Raw genomic sequence first — 22,656 nt, forward strand, 5'->3', positions numbered from 1 at the left:
TTAAACCTTGTCAATAAAATGACCCAATACCAACAGACTGACGATCAATGAAGAGCCCGAGGCCCAGGGTTACAGCAAGCCAGCCAGCAAGCCTCACTCTTATCCCACTAAGAGCATGGTAGCATGTATGTTTATAAAGTTCTGAATACAGTGTGATTACACATAGAATGGACATTTTTATCCTGTCCATTCTTTAAGGAATACAAAATTCTGATTGTCACTGCTTTGGGTGTGTTCATGCTACAGTCAGGGCCGGATAATAAGGATAGCTGTGCAAACCTGTGTGTAAGTGTGTGTTAAATGTAGCTGCTAAAAGACCTCCCAAAATAATTCAGATCACATGTGTCCTTAGTGGCCCTGACCACAGTCCAGTTTCAATTAATTATTAATGAATTATCAATTATTAATTTCAGCCCTACTCTAAAATAACTAACTACATACACTATGTAATAAGGGGAAACCCTGCTATTGCACTGAAGTGACATTTATAGACTTGGAAACCAGTGATGTTATTTAGTCATTGACTGTAAAATAAAGTGAGTATCAGTTTGTAGTGTCCACACAGGGGGTGTGGTCCCCCATGTGCTGCAGAGTGCTGCCACCTGCCGGCAGGTGTGAGTATCCGTTCAGCAGCTTCACTAGCTTCACTCCACACACATGCTAACCCCTGAGCTGCTGGAACGCTGCTAAACAATGAACCGTCACAGCAATGTCCCGTTCAGCGGCTCCGCGGCTCCTCCAGCAGCTGCTCCACCACCCAAACACAAGCCCGGAAGGTAAATGTCAAAGCTCTGTGCACTCTTTCACTCGTGTCAACTCTCTCTTTGGCCAGCTAGGTAGCTACAGCTAATAGCAAAACATAGTCAAGCTAGGTCCGTGTGCTTTGCTGTTAGCACAGATAAAGCAACATTGTGTCTTTGTTCGGCCCATCTGATGTTTGTTTTTCTGTGGAGAACAGAATACCCAAAGACTTCATGGAGGCTATGAAACGTGTCCCGGTGAAGGCAGCAGACAATTCAAACATCAGGCCGCCGCCTAACGAGGCTGCTGAGACGCAACCGACCAAGAAAAGAGCAGGTAAATAAACATTTTAAAGAACCAGGCTCCTGTGTTATCTCCCCTGTCCAAGGCATCCCCACACTTCCGTTATTTCTGTGGGATTGTGAAGTGTTATTTTTTTGCAGACAGTTATGCAACAAACCTGTTATTTCTTTTATGATCTCAGGACATTTTTTATTTATTAGAAAGTTAGCAGTAGAAAGATGACAGGAGAGACGTGCAACAAAGATAACCCCCTGGACTACAATCAGATCCTGCAGTACATTTTCTGCACCTGAGGCCCAAGTCTGTGTTATCTGCAAAGTCTAAGTTCCAACATTGCTGAAAGATAATATTGTGAAGTCTATACGGATCAGGAGGAGAGACCCCAACTGGGCCACAAGATGTTAGGGACACACACCCAGGGTCTGATCAATCTGTGGTGGGCCCCCCGTAGAAGAGGTGGTCTTGTCTTGGCCAAAACAAGTCTCACGTTTATTTATGTCATTCCAGGTGTATCTGCAAAACATACAGTGGAAGAAAATGGCGTTTCTCGGGACCCGTGTGTGTATGAACAGTTAAAGGACAATACAAAAGAAGCAGCAACGTATGATAATCATAAAGTGCAATCAAGTACCTGTTAAATGATTTTAATATGCGTAATAAATGCTGGGCAAATACAGAGAGAGTTAAGCAATCTTTTGACCTGTGGGAAGAATCTGTTGAAACACCCGATGATTAAAAACCCAAGCTGCTTTAGCATGCAACAATAATGTAATGCTGTAAAGAATAATACAGTTTTCACGAGTCTGCTGACTTAGTTTGACTACCCAAAGAAATCAAAGTAAATGTATCTCCTCCTAAAACAAGAGGCAAAATCTGTTTATGTTTTCATTGTTCCAGATCAGTATTAGGTATTATTGTATTAATTGTTGTCATAGTAACTTATAAAGACAAAAGAAAATAACCAAACACAACCTGCTACGCTGCATTGTTATTACATAATTACTTTAGATTCCATATCTAAATGTATTAAGTTTGTGATTTGTATTGCACAGGAAAACCTTCTGGCTTCAAATGGAAGTCTTCATTCACACCATTAGGAGGAGAAGAAGAAGAAGAAGAGGACTGCTCTCCAGACAAAAGCACAACCAATTCAGAAATGTAAGTCAGGATTTCTGGAGTCTTTCAGTGGCGACACTACCGCCCTCTAGAGGCTCGACATCTCTCACTCACTGACCTCATGAGCCTCTAAATCCATAGTTGTGGGATCTTCTTCCAGTTCTGCAGAAGCCTCTGACAAAGGCTCAGGTAGTGAGTAACGTCTGTTGCCGTCACAATCCAGGACGTCCCACAGTCGAGCCTTAAAATGTTAAAAGCTGTTTGAAGATGACGATAAAATGCTAACAATTAAAATTGCAATATAATTTCCTTTAATGGCTATATAACAAATGTTCAATACACAATGATATCATGTTAATGGGTTTTGGCGAGCACGGTGAGAGGTATAACATGAATAATTATTTTGAGTGTTCTACTTCAGATTTGTGAAATATTTCACTGTTAAGCAGGTGTCATTTTCTGCCCAAAAAGAACCACAATTACCGTTGTTTTTTTTTCACTTAGAAAAAATTATGATTTATCATGATAATTATTGATATCGACTGAAATGGACATTTTTATTTGAATATTTTTGTCCTACCTCCTTGTATATTCTACCTGGACTTATGAGGTAAAAGAATAGATGCCTGTCTAAATGACTGCTTAAACTAACGGACTGATTTCACTAAATGTACAAAGCATCTAAATTGCATGTAACACTCAGAGTGATCCTTCTTCCTTCTCCCTCAGGGTTGAGCTTTACGACCCTTATGAACCTGGCTTTTCAGACTCTGAATTCGAGTTGGCACAGAGCAAAGCTCAACATCACTCCTCACTCGATCAGGACGACAACATGGAAAGCCAACGTTTGTCTCCAGGTAGAGGCTGCCGTGACAAAGGCCGCTGGGACTCGCCCTACCCTAAGTCAGGGAACCGACTCTTTGACAGACCTGAGTTCATACCCGATGACAATGAAGGTCTCGGTTCTCACTCACTGCCTGAGCAAGAAGCTTATAGCCCGCACAGTGAACCATTTGACCAACAGGAGTATGACTCCATAAGCAGTCCCCTGGACCACAGGGTGTGCAGCCCTGAGAGGATCATTGTCAGATCCTCCAGCCAAGAGTTCCCTGCATCTTATGGAGGACAGGAGAGCAATGGGGAGGAGAGGATGAGAATGCCAGAACACAGGAGAGAGGTACTATCAATAAAAGTCGAAGTGTGACGGTTGAACTTCACTCTCTTAATCATAGTCACAGTCTAAAATCCTGTCAAACAGTATGTGATTCAAAGGAAAGAAAGATAATGTCGGGTTAGTTGTTACATTCAATCTTGAGTTGTAGACTTTAGCAGGATAACGAGCCTGGATATAGAAAAGACTTAGTTGTTTTGAAATGTATTGACATGTATGTGTCTGTAAATTAGGGATGCCTTGTAATCCCGAAAAGGGGATTTGCCCAATGCATTGGCATGTTTTCTTTTTTTATGTAAAGTGACAACACAGCTTTCTCTCTCCTATAGATGACCACTACTGTCAGATTATCCCCGCCCAAGTTACGGCAAAATTCTAAACATCATTCGGGGCATATGGAAAAAGGTATGTTGGTGTATTCATGATGTAATGACAGCTTTCTTTCTATTAAAAAAATCAAACATGACTGCATGCACAACACACCTGATAATATAGTTTGAAAGGGTAAATATCAACAAACCACTGTGCGCTTTAATGAGCAAAGCTCTATGTGTATTTCCACTGTGGACCTAAGTTATCCTGTGTATAATGTTCTGCAGATCTGGACCCAATCATGCCTGTCAAAGAAAGGACAAGAAACAGGACCAAAATGGTTATAATGGACAAGTAAGCACCGGCCATACTGATGCCCTATTATTTAAAGATGTAGAGTATAAATCAGATTCTATGTGATAATGTAGTAAAGTTATTATAGCAATGAAAAGGAATCACATGTTCCTGTTGTGATACAGTATAGCTACAGTTGTGCAGAATCAACTAATATAGAAAGTCACGAACTAGATGTGCAGCATTAACGGTTCTGTTTTTTTTAAGATACTAAAGTCTGGAGTTATTCATCATGAAGTGCTCAGAAGAAATTATTAACACAAGAGGAAGTTTACATGATTATCATTTGCTATCATTGGCTAAGCTGCATAATATAATACTTGCTCAAATTTGCCCAAACATCAGTTAAAGAACTGCACAATAGATCACTGTGTATTCACATGGTCCTTGGAAGGTCCCATTTCCAGCAGTTGGGAAGTTGTTTCAGAAATGTGTTTAGAGCGTTAAAACAACAATATTTTCATGATAGTAAAGAAATATCAGTTGTGACAGGCATATAAATAGTTTTAAACATATTCACGGTAATCATGAAATAATCTGTATTGGCACTAGTCTGGTGTTAGGTGCTTGTGAGAGATAGACATATAGTTTGAGAGTTGAATGAGAAGGCTAAGCATAGTTAGCCTTCTGTAAACTAATCATTTTCATCTCCAGTTATTTTTCAACTTAGCTCGCTCTTTTTTTTTTTTTAAACTCAAAGTTGTTAGGTACCAAGGTACAGTGAACGTGATAAGAGAACCCTGCTGGACGGACCCATGACCGATTTGTTCCCTTTGGGTCTTGAGGAACATAATCTGTTAGACCAAAAAGATAAATATCCATTATTCACATTTACATCATGGCATTTAGAATGGCTCTGTTTAAACCTCAGCCTTCTGTATACATTCATGTTAACTCTCTGCAGTCGCTACAAAGGAGCCACAGGTTGTGAGTTGCTGTGGGAACAATTATCAAATAACACTAACAAGCTCTTAAGTAAAAAAAAAACATTGGAAAAGTGCACTTGAACGCACATTTACCTTTTTACCATATGTAACGCGAAGAAAATCACCCAATGAACCACTTCTCAGAAATAGTTTATTTCAAACACAGCTTTTAGGCCAAAAACCATCAATAAGGATGTTTTAACTTCACTCTTGTGACTCTAATGTCAGAGTCTGTGTTGATCTGTATTAAGACGTCACTTTAACCCCATATGAAGACCGTAGGCTGTTAAAAGCTCTGCTATTTACCCGTTAGATGATGAATATTCTGCAACACTCAATATCTCAACATTTCTCTGGTAGGGAACCCATCACCTGTGACCTTTGTGATGTGGAGCTCGCCAATGGGCAGGAGCTGGAGGATCACTTGGACAGCAGAGGCCACTGGGGGACACTGGAGTACATTCAACAGAATAATAATTACGATGATCTGGAGATAGCTTTCCTGCAGGTAAGACAATACATTGTATGGCTCAGTACGTCCTATTGATTCTCTGCAATTAAAAACCTCTTCCTATTTTTTTGATTGTATAACCATGGTGTATATTAGATACATAATCAAATGTTTGTTTGTTTGTTTGTTTGTGTGTTGTAATTGACCTACAGGACGTCATGCTGTACAAAAGCCGCCAGTGTAGCCGAGCCATAGAGCAAAGCGTTGTTTTTGGTAACTGACTTTTAATATTCACAAATTGGGGATGGTGTAAGTAACCTCGTCTAAATGCAGTGTGACTGTTGCAGCTCTGCAGGAAAACGACCACATGGCAAAGGTGGAAATGTTCCACTGTGCAGCCTGCGACGTCTTTGTATCCACATCTGCGTCCTCGGTGCAGACCCACATTACCTCTCTGGACCACCTCTCCAACATAAAGGTAACACTGCTGCGAGGCTATTTAACGCAAATAAATGAATACATATTGGGTTTGCTGTACATGGATTCAAAACTGGTCCTTGAAGGAACGAGCTGCAGTGGTGACTGATTGATTTCTTTCCTGAAGGAGTTTGAAGTGCACCAGAGACGTAGCTGCCTCGACAAAGCAGGAACTATAATGAATGCGCTGAAACCTCAGTTTGCACACTTCGTAAAGGTATCTGCTTATACTTCAACAACGTGATGTGTGTGATTCCTGACCGCATAAAGCTGTGGAATCTTGTGATAACCTGTGGGTAATAGTTGCTATGTGAAGATAGAATTTACTAAAAGAAACTGAATAAACTGGTTACCAACTGACTCGCTTGGCTAAAACAAATAAAAAGCTACGTGCCTTTGGTCAAACACATCAATCATAAAAGCAAGCGTCATAAAATAATCAGATTCTATCAAGTAATTGGCTGTGAAAGTATGAAGCTGTTATGTAGGTTGTAAATCAACGTTTTCAACACAAGCAGTCGCGTTCATAAAGAAATGCAATATTTCATCTTCTGAGAAAAGTATTGTATACATTATACCACGTAAATTAATTTATTTTAACTGAGGAGACATTGCATTACTTTTTGTCTTTAGCCTGATTGTGATTAATAGCTCAAGCAAAAAAATTATTATAATAATCACTACTATTTGTTTCTGTTGATGTTCATACGCAGCTATGAGGATACCCAACTGATTCTTCTCTTTCAGGGTGACAGCACGTTTTAATGACCGAGTCTTCAAAAATCCTGGAAACAGAGATGCCGTTCACTTCAGATGAGGAGAAATGGACCTGAAACAGCAGCTCACTTTGAACCACAACCACATAAATGCTGCATCAATTCTCCCCTCAGCTTTTTGCTCAGAGAACTCACTCTTCATGTACTCGATGGATATTTTTTCACACGTTCTTTCACATTTTGTACATGTTAAATACAAAACTCCAATCATCACCATGTGGTCACTTAAAGAAGATGAAGCATGTGATTTTTTTTCACATTCACACAACAGTTTATCGTTTCTGTGCAAAAAAAAAGAAGGTAGACAGTCAACTTGTTTCTTTGCATTTTTTTTATTTAGAACACAAATGTTTTTAAGCTTTGTATCTGTGTGATATAGTACATTTAAAATTAAATTATTTCAAAACAGTATATTTAAACATTAAATATAGGTGACATGTATGAAGGGCATTGCCAGCACAGGCTGTGCATGATAGGTCTTTTTCTTCACCACCTTGACTTTTAATTTCATCTTTGTATTAGAAACAATGCAGTTACTGAAATTCTATAAAACACTTTCTATGCATAACAAGTTTGCAGACATTTCTCTTTTTTGTTCTTGAGAAGCAGATCACTTCTTCCACTTGTGATTCTTGGAACTGTCTTTAGAGAGAACGTTTCATCTCAGTAACTCTATGGCCTGAAAACAGTGAGGGCTTGGATTTCATCATTTTGTTGTACAAAAGAAACATGATTATATGCATCTTACGAATGTGAATATTGATATAGGAGAGGTGTGCTCTCAAACTTTGACAAAAACAGACTCAAACCATGAGAAATCTGAGGTAAAAGTTGTTTTCATTAGAAATGGATTTCCACACAACATTACTGCATAAACAAGAAAACAGTCCATCCATTTGGAATTGTTTTCCAACAATGGACTAAGTAAAAACAGAAAAAGGTAACAATATCCAAAATAATTAGATTTCATCGGTCCAAATGTCCAGACATGTACAACACCTCCAGCACTGAGCAGTATTGTACTTTTGGCCAGTATTTCATTGACTAAAAAAAAGTGACGGAACATCCAATGCACATACACATACAGTCTAGTGAAATCTAAAAGGATCCCCAGTGACTTCATGAGGCAGCATGTGTGGCTGTCAAAGAGCTGTCGAGGGCTTGGGGGTCCTTGGGCAGCGAGGTGATCTCGACCATGCTCAGCCCAGTGTGGGGGACACTAGTGTTCATAATGTGTCTCTGTAAATGTTTAATCCAGTCCTCCTGGACCGACAAGGGACCCTGGAAGACGAGGTCGCAGAACCTGTAAAGAGATGGAAAGACTGATGAAGATACAGCAACACAAAGTGTGTTAAACAACAGTCGCACATTTCCACTTTAAACTTGTTGATTTGTAAAAACAAATACATTAACAATAAACTTGAGGTGCATCATGGTGTTAAGCTCCTTACCATTGGTGCACTTGAATAAAATTGCTTATTAAAAAAAATAAAAATAAACCAACAGGAAATGAATCACAATTTTGATAAATGATTAATTATTTAATTTCTGAGCATAAAAGCCAAATATTGGCTGTTTCCACCTTCTAAAAAGGGATGATTTACTTGAATTTGGACTGTTGGTTGGACAAAAGACATCAGATGTCTTCATCTCTATTCTTATTTGTTTTTTTATTGATAGATCTTCATTGATCTCAGTGTTGCCATGCCTGTCCAGGGGTCTCATTTATAAAACAGTGCGTGGGATTCATACGAAAAGTGTGCGTGCGCACAAAAGCCAGAAATGGCGTACGCAAAAGAAAATTCTGATTTATAAAACCATGCGCCTGAACACCTGAACGCAATGTTAACTTTATAAATCACAATCCACCTGGAAACGTTCGTATGTGGATCTGCCTTCAAGTCCGCCCTCCACACGCCCACTTTCAACCATAAATGGCCAATGCAAAGCACCTCATGAATATTAAATTATGCTGCTGACCAATGGGTTTCCACGGTGAGTCATGACAGAGTCACGGCATCAAGCGATGAGAAGAGGAAGTGAAACGGACATCAAGGCGTTTGTTAGTGAGGTGGAGGGGAAGAGTGATTTTATGGGAAAGCAGTGACGTGACTAATAAAGAAAATACACTGATACTCTGCTGCTGCTGTGGATAACACAATGAGTGAGAGTGAGGACGATAGAAAGAACTGAGCCTGAAATTAAAAAAGATCCAATCCAAAGGTGGAGGCGAAAAAAACACACAATCAGAATCTCATGTTCCTATTTTAAATCATCCAAAACTGCAGGATTATTAAATTCAGAGACAGCTGTGATGTCCTCAATCTATAGAATTTAACAGAATTATTATTATATGCTCGTGTTTGTTCTGGGATGGTTCGGTTCCGTCGGTCGATCTGTGTGATACTGGACTCAGTTCAGCAAAAAGATCACCGATCACAGATCAATAGAATCTATATCAGCTGATCAGACATCGCTGAACCCTCGTTTCCTCCTCATCCTTCAATTCGCGTGCACACATCACGCAGCAGTGTCACGGCATTATTTATATATTTAGAGCAACTGGACCGATTACCTCACATCCTGGATCCTAACCTCCACTCTGGGATATTATTTGGGAAGTGAATAGTTTTTCTTCATTTCTTGTAAGAGATCTCCTGTGCGCTCTGTGCGCCTGATGGCACAGTCACGTTCACTGCAGTGATTTGATGATACACGCACAGTGTTAGAAGATATTGTTAAAAACTGTTAATGACTCGGCTCTGTAACTCCACTGTTTAATGGAATCTGAATGTAGTTTGCTGTAAGGTGTTCTATATATTTTTCAATTAAAAGGTTTGTGTGGAACAGATATGTAGCGCGAGCAAAGCTGTTGGTTTTAATGTAAATGATGAAGCGGATCAATAATCTGGCTTCAGTTCACCACCTCACGTCTGCGTCGCCACTTTCCCGTCTCCAAAATGTTCGTACGCATGGGTCAGAGTTTGCGTGGAAATACTCAAATTTTCCCGTCAAGTTTGTTTTTTTATGGATCCCAACATTTGCGTGAGAAGTGGCGTACGTTTTTTTTACAGACCAAATTTAAGAAATCCTTTCAAAAATGGTTGTTGCATCATTTTTTTCTGACGTTTGGTAAAATGAAAATACCGGCTGATTTATTATTATTAAATCTTCAAACAACTAGTCTGATGATACTGAATTCAACAAAACACTAAAGCATTCCACTTCCTGCTTAACCTGTGTGGTGACTATCTGAAATGTGCTTACCGCATATTGAGTTTGGCAGTGAGTCTAAAGTGTGCTCACTGTTTGAACAAAGCGTGGTGTTTTTTGACATCTGATTGGATCCCCTTAGTCTGCCGTCTTCCTGACACTTTCTCTTCTTCAGGATTCCTATCAAGGCAGTTGTGCCTTGGAGTGAATTTTTAACATCCCACTTTGACTCTAGTTGACTTTCTTCAGACTCCATTTCCGCTAAAGAAAAACGTTTTATGGATCCCAACATTTGCGTGAGAAGTGGCGTACGTACGTTTCAGGCCCCGTTTTGTGCGTACGCAACGGTTATAAATGAGACCCCCTGGTTATTCTACAAAGCTGGATTTTGTATTGTGATTTATCAGTCCCCTTATTTTTTTGGAGCACATCAATGACAACACATCTCGTTCATCGGAGCAGATTTAGTGACAGAAGCCAAACAGACCACAAAAAATTATCAATGGCCCAAATTTGGTTGCCTGGGGCAACTGAACAGCTGCAGCCTTTTGAACTGCAAATGTAATGATTTCTTTTGTTTCAAGAGTGTAACAGTGTGTGCTCATTAAATATGAAAACAAACTACAGTACCTGCAGGTGAGTCTGTACATTTCCTCTGGAGTTTGTGTGTGTAAGGGCAGTATCTTCTTCTTGGAGCCAGGCCTCGAGCGCTGCCTCCTCACTTTACAGTCAAATGCTAAAAAAAAAGCAGACATTACTTTTCACACTTACAGCACTATCTTTGAGATTACATCACCGTCTTGCTAAGTAAACATTTTAAAGGATAAAAGTCCATCATAACTACCGACTAGTTTTAATCTTGTTTAGTGATATTCAACGATACCATTAGTTTGGTAAATCGAGACATGTGCCACAAAACAGTCCAGTTAGAATTTCACAGCTAGTTATGGATAATCTGCTGGGACTCTCAGGTCAAATCGACAGGTAGAATGTATTTACTGTCCACCTGATCTGATTAAAATTCCTTATCACATAGAGCAAGTGAGGCTAAAGGTATTCCTCATTTGTTCAGATTGTAATAAAAATACTGATGTAATGATAAGCATGTTTATATATTATATATATAAATAATAATGCCAGTTGTATAATGTGTTGTGCCTAAAAGCTGGTCTATATGCATTTCACACTGTCACACAGATTTTTCCAGTCTGAGAAGAATTTGGGTCAACGGACTGTTTTGAAAACTCCTTATTGCGAGAGCATTGATCCTTTTTAATGCAAGGAAGTACGAACCAGTATGACTTGCTAGTTCAGTGACATGTATGTATATTGATAAATAATTGTAACAAGCTGAAATCAACTAATAAAAACACTTGTAGGAGAATGTATATTCCAGGCGGTTACTTTGCCCTTGGAGGGGATATTTTCTCTTTGTTTAGTCACTTACCGCTTCCCTCGAGTAAGGCATTCCTCTTTCGTTTTGCATAAGCCCGCAGGTGATTGGACAAGCTGACTCCACTGTGGAAAGTTGCATTGCAATGCTCACACACCTTCCTGTTGAATTCACCTTTCTCTGCAACCAGACAAAATAATACATAGACATATGTGAAAACATAAATGCGAGTATATTTTTGTTAGCAGTAAGAAGGAACAGGTCATAATAAACAACTGGTTTCCTTTCTGAAATGAGCCACTATACATTACTTTGAAAGTGGATTATTCAAACCATTGAATAGTTTAATTGAAGTATATGTTATATTAGGAATTTAGTTAGATTAGGAAACAAGTTCTTAGCAGTGAAGGAAGAGAGCTATTACAGTGACTACATACTGTAGTTTCCTGTTAAGAGCTAGGGTCAATTAATCCATTTTAAATTTATTAAAGAGTTAAATTTGAGTCTTAAATGTAAGGTGTACCGGTCATTTCTTCAAAACATGAGGCTTTACATTTGATATGTTTTTCTAACTTCGGTTTTTAAAAATCTGACAATCTTTTTTTTTTTTTTACAAACCAAATTTAAGATATCCCTTCACAAATGTTTGTTGCATCATTTTTTTCTGACGTGTGGTAAAATTAAAATACTGGCTGATTTATTATCATCATCAAACAACTAGTCTGATATTACTGAATTCAACAAAACACTAAAGCATTCCACTTCCTGTTTAACCTATGTGGTGACTACTATCTGAAATGTGCTTACCGCATATTGAGTTTGGCAGTGAGTCTAAAGTGTGCTCACTGTTTGAACAAAGCGTGGTGTTTTTTGACATCTGATTGGATCCCCTTAGTCTGCCGTCTTCCTGACACTTTCTCTTCTTCAGGATTCCTATCAAGGCAGTTGTGCCTTGGAGTGAATTTTTAACATCCCACTTTGACTCTAGTGGACTTTCGTCAGACTCCATTTCCGCTAAAGAAAACGTGGACATCAGTGGTTCGGCATCATTGCAAACTCTTGGAATAGAATGACTTTTTGGGAATCCAATGGGGGGTGGCGTGAGACGATCATCACTGGACAGCTTTGGCGAAGCACCATATTGGTAATGGATCCGTCTCTTTCCCAAAATTTGAATTGCCCGCTGGAATTCCTTCTTGTCACGCATCAACTCCCGGAGTAAAATTAAAGGGGATTTGGTCTTTGATGAAAAGCTTCTACCAAGCTTTTTGAGGTGGCCTCTTATGTGGTTGGACTGCCCAGTCCTGTTATCAAATGAATCTCCACATAATGGACAGGAGTGAATACTCCTCACAGTCCCAGAATCCGACTCCATCTGTAATGCTGAAATAATAATACAAAAAATGTCATGAATATAGTACAATATGATAAATGTATACATTGAAGTACATAAAAAGTAGGAAATATAAAGTATTACATATAGGTAAACATAATGGAAAACTATAGTTTAAACCCAGTTCGAAACATGTTTAACTGGATCTACCAGTTGTGAGAAAACGGAATTCACCAAAAAATAAATCCAGAGATCTTGGTGGTAGATGCATTTCTACAATAGGCCTAAACAAGGCGAATAAATAAGCTAACATTTCCCCCCAGAGTAGTTGCAAAGAGAAAAAAAAAGGACATCCGATTATGAAAATGTATATATACCGAAGCCATCTAATACATGATTTCTTGTGTGGGCCTAGGCTGACGCATTGACTGCACTGCATGATGGACATGACATATTGATATACTGTAGAGAGTGGTTTGCACTCTGAAAATCACTGTTTGGAAATACTTCAGTTTTTGGTCAGTTGACGGAAAACTTGTGGATGGTCGTTCAGTTAACCTGTGTTTAAAGCACCAGCAACCAGAGGGCACATCTCCAAAATAAGCACCAAAATGAGCATGGCTTGATGTCCGTTACAGAAAGCCATGTCATGACTAATTTTTGAGCACTGATGCAACTTTTGTGTCCGTTTCCAAGGAAATAATTGTGTAAGTGCATGCAACTGTTACTATTTTCTGTTCGTTTTCAACAGAAATTTGACTAATCTCTTGTTTTTTTACAAGGATGACCAACTGAGCCCTTATTTTGAGTTGCCCCAGAGGATTTTCCTCAGCAGTGGTACCACATTCCAAGATCTCAGCAAGCTCAAGGCTTTACAAAAACCGATTCAGAGGCACAAAATAAAAGCTGAATCGTTATAAAACCAATGATTTCTTACAATAGAAGAAGAACATGTAATAAGTATGGAATTACCCTTTTTCAATCTCCGGAATGCTGTGATCTTCCGTCGAATTCGTGGCCTCCTATCTTGAGAAGCCACCTGCTCAGGGGGCACTACATGGCGTGCATTGTAGGTCAATCCAACCCTATGCAGATGTCCTCTGACATGATTGGATAATCCAACACCTGACTCAAAGACAGCGGGACAGTATGGACAATTCTTTTGGTCCGATTCCGACTCTGATAAATCTTCTGAGAAGGATTCACTCAGTGGTATTTGGTGGGATTCAAAGGTTTCTTCACATACTTCTGTTTCTATGCATTCTTCTTTGATTTCAGGGTCCGTTTGGTCTTGCTCCTCAGTCTTTATTTTTTCAAACAACCTTTTAGATGCCTGCAGAGCACCCCTCATGGACATTCTTCTGCTATAGGTATAAATGATGTTTTGTTTTTCTTCCTTGCCAACATTGTCAAAGGAGTTCATGTCGTTGTCATTAAACTGGAGAATGTCGAAGTCGTCATATTCGTCGTCTTCTTCTTCTTGGTTTATATTGTTGGGACTCTGCAATGGTTTTGGTAAGATGAAGCACGAGTCTTGATCTGAGGTGTTGCGATATGGGGTGGACATCTTCCGCTTTGATGGTGACCTTCTCATAGTTGAATGATGCACATTCAATTTGGGTTCACGCATGCTTTGGAAGTGCTTTTCAGCTGCACCTGATGGCAAACTATGTCCATTTGGGGATAAAGACGAATCTTCAACCTTGACAGTGAATGTTTCTGGAAACTGATCAGAGTCATCGTTGCTGCAATTATTGGTTTCCTCATTTTGCTCAGCGGACTTCTTTCCACGTTGCTGTCTGGACAGGAGAACGTTAATGGATTTGTCAAGCTTTGATTCCATCAGTTGAGACTTGAGACCTCTCTTAATCTTGCTATTTTTGAATAGGTCTGAAATGTCATTGGATTCACTCGGTGAACAGGCTCTTCTAGAAGAGATCCGATTTTTTATTGAGATTTTAGACATGAATTCAGCATCTTCTACAGGACTTTTACGAGTGGGCACATACTGCTCCTTCGATGGTTGCCCGTTTTTTTGACTCAGCTGTATAGCTTCATATTCCTCAAAAGTTTGTTGATGACGTCGCAGAAGGTGATTCTTCATTACATTTTTGCTAAAAGCTCTGTAAGAACAAATGTTACAGGAGTACGTTTCAGAGTCATGATTCTGGATCTGTGAATATTTCTCACAAGGCTGTGTAGCTTCGTATTCCTGTGCACTTGTCTGAATAGGCTGTGTAGCTTTGTATTCCTCAAAGGTTTGTTGATGGCGCCGCAGAAGGTGATTCTTAAAAATATTTTTGCTAAAAGCTCTGTAAGAACAAATGTTACAGGAAAATGAGTCAGGGTCATGATTCTGGATCTGTTTTCTAACCGTTATAACAGTGTGCTGCATAACATTATGTCTCCTAAGATCATTCTCATTGAAAGTCCTGAAGCTACATTTGTCACATCGAAACTTTCTCTTGTCTTTCTCATGTGTTTTCGCATGTTGAACAAACGTGTTTGGGTAGTATGCTACAAATGGGCACTGAGGGCAGAAAAGCTTTTTCATTTCAACATTTTTATCCTCTTTCTTCTTATAATTCGTGCCTCTGATCTCTTCAGTGAGTCTTGCTCTCTTACCCTGGTGGATGGACATGTGCTCAATAAGTGAACCACTTTTTCTGAAGGAGAGTCCACATTCACGGCATATAAAAGGCTTTTGCGAAATATTCGACTGTGATTTGGAGAGCTTCCTTCCCTCAGATGACGTTTGGCTCAGATCAGGGTAAAGGTCTTCTGAGGGATCCACCATGACAACCATGTCCATTTTCCGCTTCCTTCTCCTTTGGCTGTTATTCGGAAGGACATCAGCTTTCGCCTCCTCATCCGAAGAATCACCATTGTTTTCCCACAGAAACTGCATAAACTCTTTGTGAGGGTCCCAATGAAGATCACCGGCACCGCTAAAACTATCCAACGAGTTCTCAGGTGAGTCTGAGTCAAAACCCCAAATTCCTGCAGAGTCAATTTCCTGGACAGTTTTTAATGGGGTGATGCTCTTTTCTTCCTCTTTCTCTGTGGAAATGCTATTGAGTTCATTGGCTTGAGTAGCCTGATGTGAAGAAGGTCCATTTCCCAGGCCAACTGGAGACAACATATCTGTGTTTGACAGAACATCTAGGACACTGTTCTGTTTTAGAGAAAGCTTGCCAAAAGAATCAGAGGAAGAGGCTGACTCTTGGGCCATTCTTACAGGCTCTTGCAGTAGTGAGAGGGCATTGATCTCAGGTTCGGCATCTTTGTCATCTTCATCAACACCTGTCAGACATGACATTTCTGCTGCCATGACCTGAAAAAGACAAGTAAAGCCTTTTAGATATTCCACGGTCACATTCCATGCTTTTTTATATATTCTTTGGGGGGTATTGCCTCTATTGTATAGGACAGAGAGTAAGCTTGTGAAGGGGGGACAGAGAGAGAGTGGGGGAGGACATGCATAAATGGAATCAAAACTTTGGCCTCTGCGGGTTGAGGCCTTGCCTCGTTGGGGCGGCAGCTCTACCAGGTGAGCTATAACATTATCCTTTACTGGTGACTATGTTTGATCTGTACGGATCAACTCCCATGGTTCGGAAACACATGTGGACCACCAATTAATTGTAAAATTTACATATTAGTGTAACTTTTAGGTTTACTATTGGGTCACTTTTTTCAGTAATAATTGTATACATTTCAATCCAAAAAGAAGCCATGGCAAATGGAGGAGTGGAAGAATTGGAGCCTACCACATCATTTAAGGATCTGTCCATACTACTACTTTTTCACTTGAAAACACATCAACTCTGCTCCAGATATGCTGGCATCCAAACTACTCTGGAGTTTTAGAGCCGCTAAAACCAAGAGGTCTAGAAACGCTGCTGGCCCTGTTTGAGTTTGAAAACTATAGGGCAGGATTTTAGTCTGGACGGGTGGAAACAGAGTTGTTTGGAAACTATGACATCAACCGCTTGCTGATTGGGTCTTTTCAGTCATGCCTGCTGATTCGTCAGGCTCCTATCACATGACCACATTCTGGTAAGAAACAACCGGCATTAGCCGTGGCTATCACTGTATAATACAACATGGATAATCCAATAATCCAAAACAATTGTTGCTGACCCGGTTGTCTTTGCTAACAGCTGTATTTAACAATGCTACAACTGCTTACATGCGTAGATAAAATAAACTAAATAAAATACTTTAGTTTAAATCTTTATTTAAACATTGAACACTTGGAAAGTTGTAAAAATTCAAGTTCTTTGATAAATAGAAAGCAAAGATATATTTGTCTCCCTTCTTTTGCTTAACCTGAAAAATCATCAGATTTGTAACTGAACACCGTCGTCTGATCTGAACCATGGGTGTTGGGATCGGTTGCACCTCTACCATCAGTTGGTTACATTCAAACTACTATGTTTTAGTTTTAAAATGAATCACTGATGCTACATTTGTGCCTGTTATCCAAACTACTCCAGAGTTTGAGGGCCTGGAAGTTTTGAAACGCTTCTGCCCCTGTTTTAGTTTGAAACTCCAGGGTTGCGATGTAGTATTGGTAAGCAGAAACTGAGACATTTGGAAATGATGATGTTGTTACCCGCATTAGCTTCCTGATTGGTTCTTATCAGTCGAAGCTCAACTACCACCAGTGAAGGCAAAACATTGTAAACACTTACAGTTCCACCACATCATTGGTTTAAATCCTTCGTCTTACTTTTCACCTCTGTCGTTTCTCGTTTGTAGCATTTTCTCGAAGTAAGCAACCACTTGCAGAGTTGAAAATCTGCTTCCTGCCTGTGCACTTGTTACAGATGTGTAAATAGTAGCCACTACAGTATTGCAAAACAACAACAAATCCTGCACAAACAAAACACATGGAATGTTGGAGCACGCAACGAAAAATTTGATCTAAAACAGCCCTGTTAGAACAGAACAAAGGGCCGCAACAATGAGGGTTGACCAGTGGGACTGTAAAATACAACAAGTCTAGCTGGAGTCTAGCTTTAGCTTTGCCTCTCTGGAAAGTTGATTCATTGTTGGGCTCAGTATGTAACCCCTTCATTTTTGCATTTCCTAATTGTGTTGTAATCATATTTGCCTTTTACAGTCCTGGTAAAATGAAGGTTTGTACTTTAAGTAGCTTTGCTGGATAACAAAAGACAATAGCTAGCTACAAAAAGAAGCTCATTGCATTGAGCAAAATGCAATAGGAACTAGAAATCACAAAAAAATTAATTTGTCTAGTTCCACATTTCTCGTGATTATCAAGAACAGTTCTTCAAGTCTCCACAGAGGCCTGGTGGTGACGACATTGAGGCTACATTCATTCTTCAGCTCTGGTATGGATACGCCTGGAATCCACAATACTCCAGAGTTTTACAGCAGCTAAAACAGAGTGTGGAAACGCTGCTGGATCTGTTTTAGTTTGAAAACTCCTGGGCAGCATTTTAGTCTAGACAGGTAGAAACAGAGAGGTTTGGAAACTGTGACGTGGACACTCATAAGTACTTGCTGATTGTGTATTTTCGGTCACAACGTAGCCTTCGCTCATTCGTCAGGCCCCTATCACATGACCCCCTTCCATAAGAAAACAACCAGCATTAGCCTCGGCTACAAGTGTAGAACACAACATGGATAATCAATCACAAGCAAAGCTGACCCTATTCTCTTGGCTTACAGATGCACTGTAGTTAAATTCTATATTTTAACACTACAACTGCTTACATACGAGATGACCTATTGTTTGAGGTAACTGTGTACACCGGCATGTGCATGCCTTCCTGTTTACATTGGCTCCCGCATGCCCAGTGTATGCTAGTGGTCACCTGATATGCGTTTTCAGGCGTGTTAGTAGGGACAGGAATTGAGACTGATACTGAGTCACAGCTCTCATGTGGAGAGAGAGGATTTTAGTTTTAAAACACAATTTTTAAACGAAAACACAGTAGTAAGGACGTAGCCGTAGTCAAAATTTGAAGTCGATGCTAGCTGACGATTACTATTTACACTAAATGAACAATGCAGCCAGTAGGAGGTGCTACAATGGATTAAACATTTTAGACATATATAAAATTCAAATAGCGCTAAAACGATTAGTCGATTGCCAGAAATTACTATGCAGCTTTTTTAAGGGAATGTTTAAGTCTCTTCTGGAGGTTTAGGGTTCTACTTTTTTGTCTTGATTGTAGCCTTAGATATTGTGTTGTTCTGTACCTGATTTCATGGATTTAGGACATTTAAACGATTATTTTTCATATTTCATGCATTAGTTATGTCAGAAATCAATTGGTAGATAAATCCATAGTGAAAATAAACACGCAGTCGTAAATGCAAATCTAAAGCAGCGATGGTTACGATTATTTGTACATCTGGTTCGGTTGGTCAATACTTTTGAAAAACTTGTCAGCGTAGTAATTTTACAAATCTAATACCTAACCTTGTGTTTTACTAATTTAAAGTTAAGTGTGTGGAATTTAGTGACATCTAGTGGTAAAGTTGCAGGTGGCAGCTGAATATCCCTCACCTCACCCTCCCCCTCCAAACATGAAAGTGAACCTGTGGTATCCTTCAGTTGTCATAAAAACTCAAACAGTGTTTAGTCTGTCCAGTTTGGATGACTGTAAAAAACATGGCGGCCTCCGTAGAGAGGAACTGCGACAGATGTAATTATAAAAGGTTTTAGGATAGAGAAAACACAATTTGTACAATTTGGATGATTACACACAAGTGAAATCACCACTAGGATTATTTTATACTCCATTTCTGCTAATAGATCCCTTTCACCTAAATCTTACACACTGAACCTTTAAGTTTTCCACAATAGTCTCGCTTGTTCCAATGTGCTTCTGTGATGTGAAAAGTAAACAGTATGGCTACTTGCAGGGACACCACAGTTACATCCCCGACGCGATCGACACAAAAACAAATATGGCTTAATACAAAATATACCTGACATTGCGCTCGGGTGATTAATTGTGGCCATTAACAACGCCACAAGGTCGCAGGGGTGAGATCACTCGCATTTGAAGGGCAATAGAAGTGTCACACCAGGTGATCGCTGCTGTGGCGAAAGGTGTTTGTCACATCTACACAGCGGCAGCGAAACTGCACAGGGATGAACCTCGTAACAAGGCTTTCGATGAGCGGCGCTGGCTTTTGTACAGAGCCCAAACTTTGCGCACAGTTGTCCGGCAATAAGCCATCCAACAGTAGTTTGAACGGGATTCCAAAGGGTACCTACTTTCACAGCAGATCGGGGTTATTCGCACTTGGTCCCGCGCGGATCTCGTTGCATTTCCTCGGCGTTTGTATCACGCTGGCTCGCTGGATGCTGCTTGCAGGAGCTGCAGACCATTCTGTTCCAGACCCAAGCCTATTCCTCAGGCTAAACTATCGCCGGTGACAGCCATTACTCGCTGCTCGCGACGCGGATATCGGTGAAACGACGATGAACCAACCGACTTTACCTCCGAGCGGCGCGGATGGTGACGGGGCGCAATTTGTACGCTGCATTGAATAATTTCTTACTTTCGTCTTCCATCTATTTCTCAGTCGCCATTTTCCGTGGTGGTCTGGTGAGGGACGGAGCATTTCCTATTGTAAGGGTAACCGCGCTGACATTTTGCTCTTCCGTGACAGAGCAAAAACAAATTCCCCGATAATTATATCATATTACACACTGGATATATTAACAGTTACAGGTGATTAGGCTGTTTTAAGTTATTGTCTCGCATAATTCCGGAACGTAATGTTACAAGTCGGCGCCGCGTCCCCCCCTGCGAAAGGTTCCCAATGGTTCAGTCCAGATAGGAGGCATAAAAAAACCTGAGTGAATGACCATTTCTTTTGGGTAGTAGTTTTTTTTAGATGGATGGCGGCTAATCACCGTTTTAATTGATCAAATGAATCTAAACTCTAGTTATCGTTTGGTTTGTGTTCTTTAAAAAAAAGGAACTCTCTTGTCTCTGCTGCTCAAAGTTGTCCCTGCCGCACAGAGCAGGTTTGTGCGGCAGCAGAGGAGAGATGTGACCATCTATCCCCCCACGGTTGTCTCCTCTCAGCTCTTTGTTACTCCCCGAGCCGCTGATTAGCCGCTTCACTCATTCACAGCCTCCGTCCATGTTAAAGAGAAAACACACTGGGCCCGATCACCCAAAGTAAGGAAATGAATTAACACAGGGATCGTGTGTCCGAGCTGCCCTACTTTACATCTGAGGATATTTAGCCGTAGCTTTTTTTTTTGACTATGAATAATTAAGTCTCACTTACAGTCCTGGTAGTGTTGATGATGAACGTGCCATGTTATGGGACCTGACTAAACCTAGTCTTAATATGTGTAGGGTAAGGGTATTCATTATTAGAAGTGGGTACACAATGATAAAATAGTGCATTTAACTTAGAAAACAACACATTTTCTTGCTAATTACACAGCTAATGCTAACTGATAGCTTGTTTTTGAATGTTGCTAGCTTGTTTTGTCCACTCTGCTAAAGCTAGCAAAGCCTAGTTAACTCTGAAAATGGCCTCCTAATTTAGTATTTTACAAGGAGACTCTTAACTGTATTCCACGTAATGTAGAAAAAAAAACATTTAACATCGTGCAGCAGGTGGATATTTAGAAAATATTCAGTTCTGTCATGTTTTGTGTATTAATAATGAAGCCAAATTGGCAGCCACATCGCTAAACACATAGCTATTGCAGTATTTTCATTATTTTTGTCCCAAATTGTCATGTACGTATGATTTTCACTTCATTTACTCCAATGGTTTGAATCCATACACTTGTTTATGAACTAAAAATGGCACCGAAGACAGCGTGTATCACCGCCAAGGCCCAACATTCCCCTTAAATTCAATCAAGCTCCTCCATAGATATCAGTCCCTTAAATATGACTGATTGCTTTAATTAAGATCCACAAATTATTGCCAGGGGAAATTGGTAATAATATAAGAAAAAGATAAGGCCTTATTTCACAATGTCAAAGAAAGTGGTTTGTCCCCTTTGTCCAGATCAGTGCCAACGTTTAATGTGTTCTTTCTTGGCCCATGTCCCATCCTTCCACCAAGTTTCAATAAAATTGGTAGTAGTTGTTGTGTAATCATGCGTACAAACAAACCAACCAATGAACAAACAGACAGGGATGAAAACAACCTCCTTGGCAGAGGTAATTATGATGTAACTAGCTGCATGATTAGGATGCTTGACTTTTGCATTCTAGGACATATGATTGAAAAATGAAAAGATGGTTAGCTAACCCCTTGTTGCCACAGGCCAAAGCTGATCTAGGATGAACCCCTCAAGTTGGATAAAGATGGATGTCCCCAATTAAAATCCATCCATCCATGATCCGATGAGATGTTGGACTCCAGTGACTGCCCCTTGTCCCTGGACAATCTGTTTTTTGAGAAACCCATTGTCCACAAAGTGTGAGTGCAAATAGATACCACACACACCCTCCCCCCCGCTTGTTTCTCTCTTAGCAGCTCATCAATGTTCTTCCCTCTGGTTTGTATTCAACAGAAAGCCTCTGCACCAGGAGACAAGTCCATGGCACCTGGATGTGCCTCCATCCCTTTCTCAGATTCCAGCTACGCATGATATGCAGGAGGAGGCAGAGTCACTCCCTACCCGATACAGTATGTTGTAAAGGGTGAATTCCTTTTCACTTGACTTGAGTAAACTGCTCAGTATCTAGCCTATTGAAGCCCTACTAAATTTAACTTTGTGACTCACAGACACGATAGCTCACAAGCTTTCCAAATTTCCCTTGACTTGTGCAAACAAACTGGGATCTGGGTCATATGATATATTCTCATAGTTATTTGTGTCAGTGGAATGGTAAATTTCCTGCTGTAAATTCTTTAATATTTTCTGCTTTTCTTCTCATCTTTCCAAATCCTTGTCAAATCATTGCAGAATCTACAAAATAATTTACAGCCACCAACAGCTTGATTTGAGGAAAAAATCTCTGTCTCTTCTTTATTTCTCACAGGTTTCTCAGTGAAACCTGTTCCGGCCTCAAGGTCCCTTCCTCCTTTTAAAGTAACAGCTGGCCTTAAAGTCTTATCA

At 40.0% G+C, this 22,656-nt stretch overlaps 2 protein-coding genes across 4 annotated transcripts; one reads left to right on the top strand and one right to left on the bottom strand.

Moving 5' to 3' along the window:
* Nucleotides 1–572: 572 nt before the first annotated feature.
* On the top strand, nt 573–7,195 carry LOC118117173. Its single transcript, XM_035169206.2, has 11 exons — nt 573–776; nt 959–1,077; nt 2,097–2,202; nt 2,890–3,337; nt 3,661–3,736; nt 3,931–3,997; nt 5,284–5,431; nt 5,587–5,647; nt 5,722–5,852; nt 5,979–6,068; nt 6,599–7,195. Exons 1-11 carry the CDS (start codon nt 694–696, stop codon nt 6,614–6,616), a joined length of 1,347 nt encoding a protein of 448 aa, XP_035025097.1. The 5' UTR covers nt 573–693; the 3' UTR covers nt 6,617–7,195.
* On the bottom strand, nt 6,941–20,416 carry znf644a (zinc finger protein 644a). 3 transcript variants are annotated; one of them, XM_035169192.1, is made up of 6 exons: nt 20,115–20,398; nt 13,539–15,900; nt 12,041–12,616; nt 11,288–11,413; nt 10,471–10,576; nt 6,941–7,930 (listed from the first exon to the last, which is right to left on the bottom strand). In XM_035169192.1, the coding sequence occupies exons 1-6, from the start codon at nt 20,175–20,177 to the stop codon at nt 7,747–7,749; spliced, it is 3,417 nt and encodes a 1,138-aa protein (XP_035025083.1). In that variant the 5' UTR covers nt 20,178–20,398; the 3' UTR covers nt 6,941–7,746. The 3 variants fall into 3 exon arrangements, with proteins under 3 accessions (XP_035025083.1, XP_035025084.1, XP_035025085.1); XM_035169193.1 differs by having other exon boundaries at nt 19,828–20,192; XM_035169194.1 differs by lacking the exons at nt 6,941–7,930; nt 10,471–10,576; nt 11,288–11,413 and adding an exon at nt 9,574–10,050 and having other exon boundaries at nt 12,197–12,616; nt 20,115–20,416.
* Between the last annotated feature and the right edge of the window lie 2,240 nt (nt 20,417–22,656).

The sequence above is a fragment of the Hippoglossus stenolepis genome, chromosome 11 (assembly GCF_022539355.2).
Source record: "Hippoglossus stenolepis isolate QCI-W04-F060 chromosome 11, HSTE1.2, whole genome shotgun sequence".
Lineage (NCBI taxonomy): Eukaryota > Metazoa > Chordata > Actinopteri > Pleuronectiformes > Pleuronectidae > Hippoglossus > Hippoglossus stenolepis.